The 15,346-nt window shown below is 34.2% G+C and overlaps 1 protein-coding gene across 3 annotated transcripts in view; it reads right to left on the bottom strand.

Moving 5' to 3' along the window:
- LOC123704920 (WD repeat-containing protein 47) overlaps window positions 1–15,346 on the bottom strand; it is a 55,992-nt gene that overhangs the window by 32,928 nt on the left and 7,718 nt on the right. The window contains exons 1-2 of one of the 3 annotated variants that reach the window (XM_045653413.1): window positions 9,092–9,531; window positions 8,594–9,014 (exon numbers count right to left, since the gene is read on the bottom strand). The exons of 1 other annotated variant lie outside the window; for it this stretch is intronic. In XM_045653413.1, the coding sequence (XP_045509369.1) occupies window positions 8,594–9,014; window positions 9,092–9,333 (663 nt within the window). In that variant the 5' untranslated portion in view covers window positions 9,334–9,531. Of the gene's footprint in view, window positions 1–1,585; window positions 2,228–8,593; window positions 9,015–9,091; window positions 9,532–15,346 lie in introns of those variants that run through there. One more of the 3 variants, XM_045653414.1, reaches the window with a different exon arrangement.

Genomic DNA, 15,346 nt, shown 5'->3' on the forward strand with positions numbered 1-15,346 from the left:
CGAAAGTTCGAAAGATGCAACACTTACTATATAAGAATGACATTATACAAATGAAGCGTACCAATAAGCTTCTTGGTACCAATAATATAAATGACAGTTAAAAGAGGTAAATAACATTTAATTGAATGAGATTGGCAATACAAAAGTATAACATCACCACTCATAGCCAAGCTTCTGTAGTTTTTTCATTCATTTGCATTTTCCCCAAAACCTTATTAAGTGCATCTTGATCGTCGTTTATGGAATCAAGATGCTCACAACCATAAAGGGATACTTCAGCTCGTAAGACCTACATAGGTATGTTAAAATATGGAAAATATTACAAGGGCAAGTAGCGTGTTAAACAGTTCAACCCTGCAATCTTTTTTCTCAAACATGATGCTATCCAGCTGGCGAAGCAAAAACGCAATGAAGCGCATCATGTTATACACGCCACGAATAGATAAGCATAGGTCTTATTACCATAATCTGAATAAAACAATGATTTTTTCGAATCCGTATTTTCGAACTTCTAACCATAACACGTACTAAAACAAATTGACTAGACTATATATCTCGCAAACATTTCCAAATGATACGTCGAAGTAGGAGCTTACAAAAAGACCACTTAAATAAGTATTGACGATGACGCGATTACGCAAATACATGCTATTAAATTAGAATTATTTGGCCAGATTATACGTCTTATTATCACAAAAAAACGCCGTTGGTCGCATAAAAATGTCGAGTCACGGCACATTCGACGATGAGGTAAGATTAGATTTTGCATAGAAAGCCGAAATTATGACAGCGATTTCGAACGTTATGCAAAAGCACTTTCATTTCGACCGATGTCCAATAGAAAACATAATTTCGATAACACATTATCCGTTTAAGTATTACGTAATACGATTTCGTACGTTTACGAAAAAATTGGTATGTCTGTGTCTTTTTCGTGTAGTCGAGAAAACAAAATAACAGTTTTTACACGCTTTATAGTGCTATTACATCATGTTACAACATTAACCCAAAACTTAATCTATGAAACAATATAGAAAGTACAATAGAATTCACATTCGCATTGCAAAAATGAGGTAATACAAAAGGTCAAAACATGTCGTTTACCAAAAACCTCCACATGAAATGGATATGACACGCGGTACAACAATGTGTATTGCGTACTTTGTTATTTATAAAATGTAAAATAAAGCGTATATTGAACATCCGTTACAATGCGCGCACAGGATGGCGTTGCAGTTCACCGGAGCTGAACGGGTCTTAACAGCTCCATCACTTCCTACCCATACCCATAGCGGCACTGTAACTTCACAAGTAAATCACCATCACCATTAAAAAGTTAATATTTATGCCATAGCTGCGCAGTTATTAAGAACATCTTCACTTCGCTCAGCGCTAATAAGATAACCATATAAACGTAGGATCTTAGAAAGTGCGCGTAAATACATTCACAAGTAGCACACATACTTATTATGGTCACATTAAAGATAAACTATAGTACCTTGTATGTATACAGAAAGAAATGAAATTGTTGAAATAAGTCATCTCACAATGATTCCGTTGTCTCGGTAGAAAGTCGTGCAATTACCTGAAAGCCAGAGATGCGTTTGGGTGGCAGCACTTGTGGAGACTTTTCCGACAGGTTTTCCATAGAGTGACGAGTCAGAAAACTTTGCTTCTGAAAGGTTGCATTCGCCTTGTATGCGCTTCGACTGAATTTCGTCGCTGGGGCAACGATGCGATTGCCATTTTCGTCGTCATCTTCCCACTCTGTGACAACATCGGTCCGAACGTCTTCTAAAGAGCGGGAGCGACTGCACGGGCAAGCCGGAGACGTAGCCTTGGGATTACGTAGCTGACGGGGTCTCTCCCTGTTGAGGTACAAATCCGCAGAGTTTGGGGTCGGCGCGCCTGCCGATCGGTAGCTTGGCGATAAGAAATAATAATCACGTGATTTATTACTGTACGCACTCATGGCGGAAAAGTCTGAGTATGTGGAGCCCTTCGACGAGGAGGTTTTAAAATTGCGCGCCTCCATCGGATCCGGTGGGCGAAAATAAAAATTGGGTTGCACTTGTCGCGTTAGCGGCCAGGGCCTGAACGGCGGCGCGTCCATATATTGTGGCGGTTTTGACTTCATTTCGATCGCGATAGAGCATCCGAGCGCGCTAATAGCGGTTCCGTGCGGATGTTGCTGTGGAAACTACGCTACTGTTGTTGTGGCTGCGAGCGGAGCACGCCGAGCCCACTACTAGCGTTGCACTTTGTGTGCCGCAGGTTCGACAGAGACAGGGATAGAGAAAGGCGCATTAGCGTTCCGCTCGATCCGTAGAATGCGAATACAAGTGAAAGGGGTGGTCAACTTGAGCGTGTGGCTCTTAGGCTGCGCATGCGCATACTATTCGTTTATTAGTTATTCCTATAGAAATCAATCTAAAAATAACGCTAGCTTTTAAGTTAATGATGAAAAAAACAATGGATAAACAGTTTATCGACTGGTTTCCATAAAAGATATAGAAATTACCAAGCAGACATAAAATATTTTAATAATGGAAAAAAAAAACTTCCAGTTAAAATAACCGAAATGCCTTTAATTGAATTATCTTAGATACATGAATACAATCCCACCACAATCATATTTACGTAACAAACATTTAAAACGCAAATTAGTTGCGTGCACGCAGTTAATTTGTACGGATCAATTCAAATCAAATCACAGTTTTTCGAAACAACGTTTGATTCGTCCGTCGTCACGCTCGCGTACAACTTTCGCTTCTTTCTTACGCCAGATCGCTTTGAACCCGTCAACTGACACTATTTTGTTATTATTTATGCAATGAGAAGATGAACGAATTCCCCTAATTAGCGATAGCGCAAATGTAAAAAATATAAATATTTCTTGAATTAGAACATTGCTCATTCAAAGGTTACAAGTAAGGAGAAGGTTAAGGCGCAGATTCCTCTCACTCCAATCAGATACAATATACGTATATGTGTATTCAAATATCAGTAAAAAACTAATCTCTTGTGCAGGTTCAGTGACTTTTAAATCGTTTAGGCGTATTGGCATATCAATTCGCCTGCCACATTATTACCGGATAATCAACTTTTATGCATAAAAAATGTGATAAATCACGAAATATTGGGTCACCCACGCACGTCTTAAAATAATGCTGGAAAATATATAATTAGTCTCCTTATACGTAACGGAGGAACCCAAGGCTCCACCATATATAGTTCCCATAATAAACAAGTTTATGTCAGATGAAACTCATCATAAACAAAGGCAGCCTACGCGGGAAAAATGAATCAATAATTACTTCAACTAGTACATACGTAATGACAAGGACGAACGAAGGATGATAATTATTGAAGAAGCAGTTTCCAGAATAAAACCGTCATTCATTTGTTATTATTAGTGAATGACTTCAAGTTATCATTTCAAGTGAATAATGAATGCATTAATTATGTTACGGTGCGGCACATTGAGGTGCGGACATCTCAGAATATTATTTACATTTTTATACATTACTAATTTACTAGCTGCTCTGCGTGGCCCCACTCCTGTTGGTCGTAGTGTGAAGATATATAGCCTATAACCTTCCTCGATAAATCTCGGGCCCTTCCTCGGGCTATCTAATACCAAAGGAATTTTTCAAATCGAACCAGTAGTTCCCGAGATTAGCGCGTTCAAACAAACAAACAAACTCATCAGCTTTATAATATTAGTATAGATTAATATTTTTTATTTGTCTCATGTCTCGCTTTACTATTACGCAAAGCCCACATATATAGCGTATTAGAATAAATTAAAGGTCTGAAAGTATCATGTGTTTCCGTGTTTCGTTTAATTTACGACATTTGTTTGCGTAATCAGGCTAAAAAGAAACAATACTCATTTATCCTTCTCTTGGTTATACAAGGAAATGGTTTACCATCGTTTTGATTAATTGTTCGTGTTTACAAATCTCTATATCGGAAAAAATCTCTAACATAGGTACTTTGAATAAACTTTTGCTTCAATATACCTAATGAATATAAATTATGAAACATAAGGTAAGCCAGGCATCGCTAAGGCTGGTTGCAGAGCTTGACCGACCATCAGTGCGTACATCAGTCGCGCTTGTCATATGTATGGAAATTCATAAATACCGTTCACAGCTAGACCGACCATACGCGGCACGCGTATTGTCATGCGTATGTCATAGTCATACACATTGTTGATGCGTATCGTCAGGACCGACGCGACGGTACGCACTGATGGTCGGTCAAGCTCTGCAACCAGCCTAACAAAAAATATACAATTTATTATAAACTCGTTATACCTACATACCTACAGCTATGCTAAAATTTTTAAAATTCAATAGATTACAGTTGCACAATAAACCAAATAACTTTATTATTGAAAATCTGAATTCTACTGTTTATGTAACATGAAATGTTGGTATATAAATATTTATTACTTCAAATTATCATTAAATAAATTTTAAACTGTAATAGGAATTTTATTACACAAGTCATATGTTATACTCAAATGGAATTCGAGGAAGTTTCTACAATTATTAGGCTATAAAATTAATTTTGTACGTTTAATATATAGAACACTAATGGGTTTTGTATAAATATTAAAATTAAAACGGGTTTAGAGGTGTCGCGTTAAATGCGTATAGAGTGACAAAAACGACATAATACTATACATCATTATTGGATATAAAACCATAACAAATTTGAATACTTACATCACTCCATAACAATAGTGAGTCACGAGTAAAAAAAAACTCCATGTATCGTGCCTCGAGATCAAACATTGACGCATCGGTAAGGAATTATTTTTGACACAGTTTATCTATGGCCTATTCATTATTGTTATCGCGTTTTAATCAATCAGCTGTGTCGTAACACTATGTTTCGAAACTAATTTCCGTCCATTAATTAAACAAAAAAACAAGTTGAAATTTACACTCCGGATCATTGAGTATTAAGTGCACTAAAACGAGACTTATAAAATTATAAAAAAGGAAATTATAAGGAGTTTTTTTTTTTTTTTTAATAAAACATGTCCATATTCTACAATACCTACACTTACTAAAGCTGATTGTCGAAAATGCAGAATTAATATGAGCTATCGTTATCCCCCAGTAAAATCATAAAAATTCATAGAAAGATTTATTTTCAAAATATCAAACATAAACAAAGCAATAAAATAAATTTTAAAAACAAGATTATCATCTTCTACCTATGAAGAAATTTTCTTTCGATGCTACTCATTTCCGATTATTTCTATCATTTAGTTCATGATAGTACCTAGCCCCTAGGTAGGTAGGTAACTAGGACGTAGGACTAACAATACAAAAAAAAATTTAATCCTTTTAAAAATTTAATTCCGTTCCTGTGTCCCACGATGTAGTAGCGCAATACAATAATTACAAACTCAATAATTAAAGGCACTAAAACCAATTCTTCAATTCCCGATCAATTAACTCAACAATTCGAGTCAACTAGAAGACACGGGTTAAACAGTAAACTTATGGGCGCATAGAGGACAAAATATTTTATCATCTCCAGTCCAATATTACATGTATGAAGTTTCTAAATATTACTCTATTTCAACTTTTGTATAATTACACATATATTTTATTAATATTATTCTCACTACATCCTAGACTCGATAGCGGAAAATTATAAGCCCAAAATTTTGTTCACCGATTTATTAAACGTATCAAAACAGTGACATCTAAAAAACAAGAGATAAATAATAGCCCACGTCCCCATACGTTTTATAAATTATACATTTCGAAATTATACATTTCGTTTGTCTGTGATTATGTCCTCAAAATGCCCATGACCTTGCCACTACGACCAAAACAACTGCGTTTCCATCGAGCGTTATATTAATTGTATCATTTATCAGTGTAATATAATATAATGTTCTCGGGATATCATACGCGGGTATATGTAATGTGTTCGTAATAAATGTCATTAATTAACAACTAGACTGTGACAGAATGCTCTAGTAATAGGTAACACGATACATCGTATGAAGGATTGTTAACTTATTAACTGCGTGTAATAACGATTAGATTGAAACTAATTGTAACTTTGCATAAATCATTCAAACAAACAGTTAATAAAATATACCCACATCTTGATAAAGATTTCTAACAGTTTGGCAAATTCTTAGTTTAACATATTGGTTGTGTGAAGAAATATTGGACACGAAGGTGCGAGATGCAAAATCAAACAGAATTTAGCTACTGATATGTAGGCTCGTCTTGTGTGGTAGAAAGCAAATCTATTGCCATAATAGAGAGACGACGCCAAACACATATCTAATATTGAGTTTATCATACTTTTTTATTCAAAACTTGATCCACAATTTGAATCTGTATTAAAAACTTTGTAGAGTAGGTACCTACTGATAATAACATTTTTAATAGGTATTTATGAGATTTAATTTCACTTATATGAACCTACCTATATTCTAAATGTTACATTCCTCCATACACAATGAACATGCATTTATTACTTTATATGATCATTTTGACATTAATTAGATAAATTGCTTAAGAAACATACTTAAAATCTGTAAATATTATTTGACCCCACTAAAAGTATGATAGCATTGAGGTATATTTAGAATTTTACGTCAACTTTGTAATACTAAAATAATGTATTCAATGAAAATTATGAAATCATCGATACAATAAAGATAAATACGTATTTTTAATAAAAGCCGATAACTTTGTAATTGGAATTCTGCATGGTATTTCTTTAATAGTTAATACCATTAATACGAGTAGTTCCCGTACAATACGCATTTTGGTTTGATTTAAATGTAAAATGAACACATTTTGGCGATTTTTGTAGACAAAAACTATACAATAAACGTAACTTAATTTATCATAATTTCAAATAACTAGTATTATAATACTAGTTATTTCTGATGTCAATAGAATCAAAACATACGACTCCGTTTAATTCGAAATCCATTTGGTACCTTGAAATCCAAGTTAGATATCTACACTTTGACATTTACCGAACCCTTTTAAAAGCATAATAACATTACCATTCACCCGAAGCTTCGCCGCCAATTTCAAAAGGTTCGATAGTATAGCTACCTAATTAAAATCTATTCATATCAATTTGAATTATGTTTTCTAATTGCATCTTCATAATACTCGTTCGTATATGTAAATGTTATTCAAATTGGGATTTCCAATGATTAATTGTTTGAAATGCAATTAACCACCGCCATTCTTCAAGGACTGTGCTTTTGATTAGAGCATTTCGAATGTAGACGGTAACAGTTCGCGAGACATTGTGTAAATATTGAATATTGACGTTATTTAGTCGTGACGATGGCCAGTCGTCAGTTACGTGTCCATTTAAGGCTGTGTAGGTCGCGACAGACCAAGTCGCGCGGCCCGCCAACCACCGCTCCATGTAAAGAGACTATAGTCGAGTCAATTTAATAGGCAACATTTGACGTCTATCAATTTTATCTTCGAAGAGAGGTAACCTGCTTAAAAACATCGATTAAAGTGAATTAATCGATACGGATTTGAAACATTTGTCAATCGAATTTATTAATTATGTTCTTACTGTTCTGTGCAAGTAATCAATGCATTCGATTCTAGATGTCAGATTTCGATTTTTAGAGTAACGTCTCTGGTATTTAAAAAGAAAAAAGGTTTATTAACACAAAATTGTAGCGACGTCAGTTCTTCAATTCAGAAATTGTTTATTGTGTTTAGTATGGTTTATCAGTAAAATGAAATCTTAAAATTACTTGTATCGGTCATTATTATTATAAATATGTAATCGTAATTGAAAAAAGTTAAGCAAATGTGCAGTTCTAACAAAACGAAATATCATGTTATTCTATGTCGTCGTTACTAGGTTACGTTGTTGAATTTTGTTGGACTGTCAAATGTTGCCTATTAAAATGGCTCTACTATAGGCTGACAACTTCGATGTTATCGGAATTCCATTAGCATTACAATATTTCCCTTCCAATGGCTATGTCAAAATAAAAACATTTACTACATATTATGACATAATTGCATTGATGTAATAAACTGCGCGAAAACTTATCTACGTCCTTAGCGTAGAAATGTGTTACCTATGTCTCATATTATATCTAATTTCTAAAATACATCGAATCGCGTGATATTATTAGATAAACGGTTACTTGTGCAACATTCGAAATTCATACCAGCAAGATCTTATAGTAAATGATTTTCACGCTCGTCGACGAAATAACGGAGCTCTACAAAAAATACTGCAAATGCACTAATAAATTAATAATGCTTATGGATAGTTCACGTAATCCAATTAAACAAGAATACATGAAAGTCGTACGTGTTACTTTTTTTTTTAACTCAATTCCCAACATGAAAGGACAAACAACGGTATATTAGATATTCCTGGTATCATTTTAAAATTTAGATTATGTTGAAACCTCATTTTAGCGACTAGCTCTGAGCTAAGCGGGTCGAGCTGCATTATTTATAATATGTATATCAATTTATACAGAAAGGATGTTTGTGTGAAATAACGGATGCGGGTATAATGTTTTTCTGTATAAGACAATTACCTTATTATGCCCATATGAGAGTCTGTCGTCGTGTAGCAACGGAGATGCTGAACGATACCGATCGGCGTCCCAGCTTATGTGCCAATTATCTAATGAATCTGTAGACGACTTTTTCGTATCGATCGAACTCTTTCTTGATAATGAACTGGTGGAACTTACGTAGTCCCGTTTCATGTCTCTGATATTATTACTCGTGATAGAGTCTCGTCTGTTGTAATTTACAACATTACATCGAGAGAGATTCGGAAATGAGCCCATGGAATGTCTCTTTGAGTTATATTTTTGTGTCGGACTTGGCGTGTCCCTTCTGGGAGGGGTCTGAGAGGGGCTGTGCCGATCGCGCCTGAGTATGCTGGGGAACGTCGAAGGATGTTCGAGCTCCCTCGCTGGCGATGGTGTCAGTCCGATTGAACCCCTTCGCCTGTCACCATATAGCAGCATTAAAAACAATCTAATATAAACATATTCATTTTCACTGATAAAAAAATTAATACAGACCTTATTATGAGACCATTTGTAGGTGATATACAATCCCGATGTAAGCCGGGTGTGGATTCCCTACTGTGAAGGTAAAGGGATGACCTATAAGGAGTGCTGCACCGGCCGTGCACATCACAATGAGGGTCGTGCTCTTTGGTGGAGCTAACCAACGGAGAGTGGCGTCCCTCACCCTCAAGAGTCATGGTCCCGAACATCGAGTCCAGCTGCCGCATCGCCAAAGCTTTTTTCACTGCCGTCATGTTCACTGATATTTATCAATCCTCGCGATAATTTTCTTTTCATTCACGTTTCAATAAATACGCTTATCACAATTTTTCGTAATCGATCCCGTAAACGCATAAGCGAAAATTAAGAAATATGTATGTCCTCTAAGTTTGCCGCGACGCGACTGGACTGTGCGGACGGCATTGTGCGCAGAACGCTTGCCGATGACTCACAGCGGCATGCGCGCGCGCAATGAGACCACGATTATCAAAGTGTCCTACAATTATACCGTAGATGTATGCAAATATAGGTGACAAGGAGGTAAATAATAGCTAAACAGTACATATTAATAATAACACGTTGCGAGTGGGCGTTTTTTCAAGTTCAGCCGAAGGTCACATCCACGGCTTCATAGAAAAACGAACTATGATGCTGTTGTTGACAACATGATATTTGTCATTAAAGCAGTGGCGCCCATAAAATTATACGACACTAATTAACAAAGCAATCCTACGCTCAATGATATAAATTCAAACAAAGGTATAGAACTAACTAGTTTATCCGTTCTGATTAAAGTAACAACGTGAAGGTGGCATTAGGTATACCACAAACTTATATAGTCTTTTTTATTACTTTGCCTACTAAATAGAATTTTACGTAGAGTTTACAAAACATCGACAATAATAATATTTCGTCGACAACAAACTTTCTAACCTTTAAGATGACAAGAAAAGAAACTCAAAACAACAATACGTTTAAAATCAATTTATTTGGATTATCAACAGTTACGGGACGAAACGTTGGATGACTGTGTACTTCGGTATTCAGGCCTTTTTGGGTTTTTCGTAAGAAACCATATAGTGATTCATACACCATACATTGTCAAGCACGGTTTTGTAAACATATGTGACATTGATCCCTTGTTTATACATATAGTCGACATGAGAAACATAATACACATACAATCTCTTTGTTCGGAAAAGGGACCAAATGCTTAGCATTCCTTGTCATCATTTATGAAACAGATTTTAAACAATAACTTGCATATACCTACTGTATTTACTAATGATTTAAAACTGAACTTACAAAATCATTGTATTTAAAACTTTCATTTAAAACTTTTATTGGAATACCAAACGAATACTATTTGTAAAGACATCCTTGATGTAGATATTTTATGCATGGAATTATGTAAAAAATTAAGATTATTACTTTATTTATTATTAGTACAATTCCATAGTCTTAAGTCAGCTTTTACCAAAAACAGAATCTAGATAATGTGTACATGATAATAAATTTATTTATACCTAGTTACGTGTTCACTGGTCGGTCTACGTATTCAAAATATCTAATTAAAAACTCTAAGAAAGCAAAGCAATCTCAGAGAGTATTTACAGTTCGGAAAAAATATAAAACACCTCAAATGATAATTAGAAAGCGAATAGAATTAATGACTCAAAAGAAATTCACGCTGCTTATTACGATGGCTCAGTGCATTGACCATAGATAGCTCTTAGTAGAAAATTGCGTTAATAATTTCTACGTGCAATAATTCAAGCATAATCCTAAGCAAAAACATAAAGGAGCTAATTTAACATATATACATTTATATATAACTAGCTTACCACCCGCGGATTCACCCGCTTTGCCTAAAACCTAATAAATTATATACCATCTATAAAAAAACGCATCACAATCCGTTGCGTAGTTTTAAAGATTTAAGCATACAAAGGGACACAGGGACAGAGAAAGCGACTTTGCTTTATAGTTTATACTACTAAGTACACAAGTATAATTTAAATTATAGAAACCCTAAAATAAATACTAAAATAAGTACTAGTCTCAAACTAATCTGAACTTAGTATGTAAGCTAAGCAAGTGATAAATATAGTTGAACATATTTTTTAAACTATAACTTGGCAATGGCCCAATCGTCTTGCCCTTAATTAATAACACGGTGAAGATAACAGATAAATTTTCCAATTCTGTTTACAGACGTAATTTAGATACGACAAACTCTATGAGATATTAATCTTATCACCCTTTTGTATTTTCTTTAATAAAATTTTGTAACAAATGCCGTTAAAATTAACAAGATAATCATATAACGTATATACGTTATATGATTATGTTTAATAATCATATGATTATTATTGTTATATGAGCATGTATTGAGCATGCAATAAGACGGGCGGATAATATAACTCAACAGACTGTGAAATTTTCACCTCAGACATATAAACTTATGAAATAAGAGTTCACTCTTGTATCCGCAATACGTAAGATTTCCGACTTAATAGTTATTTTATTAATGCCATAAAACGATGATACAAGCCTGATGTCACTTCAGATTATTTTGTTGGTGGAATATTACAGTCTATTTCTCTGAGAGTTGACCTAAATATAGCAACCTCTCGAGTAAATAATGACCATATGAGTAAATAAAAATAATACATTCAAGTATTTTGAGGTTGTTAACAGTACATTCTAGAAACACAGATACCATTTTAGATTGAACAACACTGTAATGATGTTAATGATTATGCAAATACGTGACATAGAGCGTAGTTAGATGTCTATTTGCTGATGACAATATTTATGTGCGGTATTAAATACGCTAATATTATTTAATCTTGTAGATCACGATGCTTGTAGAATATTTTAAAACAATAAAAGAGTTAAATTAATATTCCACAATTTTTTAAACGCGTATTTTAGAAGAATTTGCGGATGCACATATAAATATTGATTACTTTCTTGAAGTTAAAATTAATAAGGGGTTTAGAAGAAATTTATTCGACATAATCAGCCCATATTTGCAATGAAGTGACACAAGCTTCCTATGAGGCTTAAGACCCTAATCTACCATGTTGGCCGAATGCGTGTTGGCATATGTCATGTCGTCGATCTTGATTCTTAATTTCGTTCCGTTGTTTTAAAATCAATCGTAGAGGCGCACGTTTAAAAACAGGGGTCTTCGAAGGAATATTGAACAGGTTCCTTCTTCTACATCTTAGCTTACAAGCAGGGAAAATAGTGGTAGTAAAAACTGTTTTAATTATTTGATAGATTGGTCATCAGGAAGATGATGTTTTTCTCCTTCATTTAGAGTTGTGGATATGGATAATGTGCAGATAAATCGTAAAATCAATTAACTTTTTCCCACTTGCCTGAACATGATCCCTCGACTTTTCGAAGTCCAAAATCCCGTCACCACTGACTGATCCACTGATCCACCAATGCTCTCTCAATTATTATATCAATTACTTAGTACTGATTATTTCAGATTTAAAAGTCTAGGGACGTTTACAAAATTATTTAGTATATGATAAAATTATGAACTAAAATATCATTATTATATATATATCTCTTTCAGTTCCAGTTTAAAAACTTTTTTCAAAATGTTTATGGAAAATAGAAAAAGTGTACGAAAATCGATAATGCCGATGTATATAGCCTGTAGATGTATAGTGGTATTAGAGAAATAAAAGATTTATTAGGAATAATATTCACACATCGACGTCTCATATGCTTACTAGCTTCCGCCCGCGACTTATTTTTTTATACGTATTTTTCCGGGATAAAAGTATCTTATTTTAGATAAAGATTATTAACCTGGTATAATAATTATACCAAGTTTCGTCGAAATCGAACTGTTAGTTTTCACGTGATGCCTTCACATACAGACAGACTATTTAATATTATAAAAAAAAAAATATCACATATTTTGGTTTGGTATCGATCCAGTAACACCACCTGCTATATATTTTTTCAATATCTTCAATGTATAGAATTGACCCTTCTACAGATTTATTATATACTAGCTTTCCGCCCGCAGCTTCGCCCGCGTTTTCAGAGAAAACCCCGCATAGTTCCATTTCCTGTGGGATTTCCGGAATAAAACCTATCCTATCTCTCAAGTTGGATCGAACTGCACATGGTGTGCGAATTTTATTATAATCGGTTAAGTGGTTTAGGAGTCCATTGAGGACAAACATTGTGACACGAGATTTATATATATTAAGATTTCCGCCCGCAGCTTCGCCCGCGTTTTCAGCGAAAACCCCGCATAGTTCCATTTCCTGTGGGATTTCCGGAATAAAACCTATCCTATCTCTCAAGTTGGATCGAACTGCACATGGTGTGCGAATTTTATTATAATCGGTTAAGTGGTTTAGGAGTCCATTGAGGACAAACATTGTGACACGAGATTTATATATATTAAGATGTAATGTATAGATATGCTAATGGTATTTTGGCTTATTATTTATTTTATAATGCGTGTTTTAGGTTATAAAACAGAAACATTCTTCTACTATTCAATATTCGATACATACAATGTACATTACGTAATATTTTAAGTAACACGTCGATAAAAAATCGTTTACCGTCGCGTCTTCAATATCAAATATGTCATAATAATGTATTCATAAAAGTCGTGGGCGAAAGTCAAGCGTTTTGAAGGTCATTGCTGCAATAAAAATGTGATTATAATCATTTCAAGTGAAGTCATGTCTGACCAGTTGTTGCCTTAACTTGATTTTTAAATTAATTAAGTTTTGCAAAGGTTTTATCCCATTTACGACCAAAAAATCGGAAGACCTTTATAAGGCGAAAAAATATATGTAGTCCGCTAATGACGTCATTTCAACGATCTGTTCTTAAAATGTTGGTGCAAAAAAATGCAATTTTTTTATATGTCAATCAATGTACATTTTACAATCCTAGAAGATTGAAAATCTTATCTTATAATATATATAAATCTCGTGTCACAATGTTTGTCCGCAATGGGCTCCTAAACCACTAAACCGATTATAATAAAATTCGCACACCATGTGCAGTTCGATCCAACTTGAGAGATAGGATAGGTTTTATCCCGGAAATCCCACGCGGGGTTTTCTCTGAAAACGCGGGCGAAGCCGCGGGCGGAAAGCTAGTATACAGTGAATTTAGAGTCAGGGAAGTAGTAATAAGCTGAAAAAAAAAATTATTAGTCACATCGCTGTTCACAGAGGAGACATATTTATGCTGCTAAATTGAGGTAACATCAGACATAATTATTGGCCACAACTACTGTATATGAATATACAATGCAAGAAATGAATATGAAAACACTAAAGCACTATACGAACTATAAGAGAAATGTTCTTTATTTTCAAAATAAATTCAAATACTCCTAAAACAATTACAGAATATAAGTGTTAGATACGATACGCATAGATTGTATGCAATGTCCCCTGTAGAGATTCACTTCCATCAAAGTTCACAATCCTGATAAAATTATTTTAACTACAAAAATTAAAAATTGTTATAACCTAACGAAAAATATTAAAAATTCGTTGTTGCATGATAAAACAAACTTGTTATATCCAACAGATAAATGACATTAGCGACCGCAAAGTCGCTCTAGAAAATACAGAAATTAACATCTGTAATATCAAATATATCAAACTAAAAATGCCAAAGAATTAACGAAGCACTTTCTAGCTGTAAATCAGTTTAATCGCTTTGCATTCGTTTTGCATAACAAGTGCAAACATTTAATCTAAATTAAATTAACATTACGCGGCAGTTCCTGTAATAAGTATTGATTTGATTAGCTTTCTAAAAAAACTTATCATACATGATAGATTTGTCATTTGATCATTCAAAACACTAGCTTAAACATTATATAATTATGATAATAAGAAACATTTAGCTTTTAAATAATTCATGGAGATGAATGTTAATGTTTCTCTTTTTTATTGCTATCAAATTCTAGTTTGACTATGATTTATTTTTATTGTTCATAAGCGCCTTATCCATACTAATATTATAAAATATGCGAAAGTAACTCTGTCTGTTACTCAATCACGCCTAATCTACTGAACCAATTTTCATGAAATTTGGTATGGAAATATTTTGATACCCGAGAAAGGACATAGGCTACTTTTTATCCTAGGAAAATGACGCAATCCCGGAAATCCCTCGGGTACAGGAACTATGCGAGTTTTTTTTTTGACTGCGCGGGCGAAGCCGCGGGCGGAAACCTAGTTTACGATAAACATG

The sequence above is a fragment of the Colias croceus genome, chromosome Z (genome assembly GCF_905220415.1).
Source record: "Colias croceus chromosome Z, ilColCroc2.1".
Classification (NCBI taxonomy): domain Eukaryota; kingdom Metazoa; phylum Arthropoda; class Insecta; order Lepidoptera; family Pieridae; genus Colias; species Colias croceus.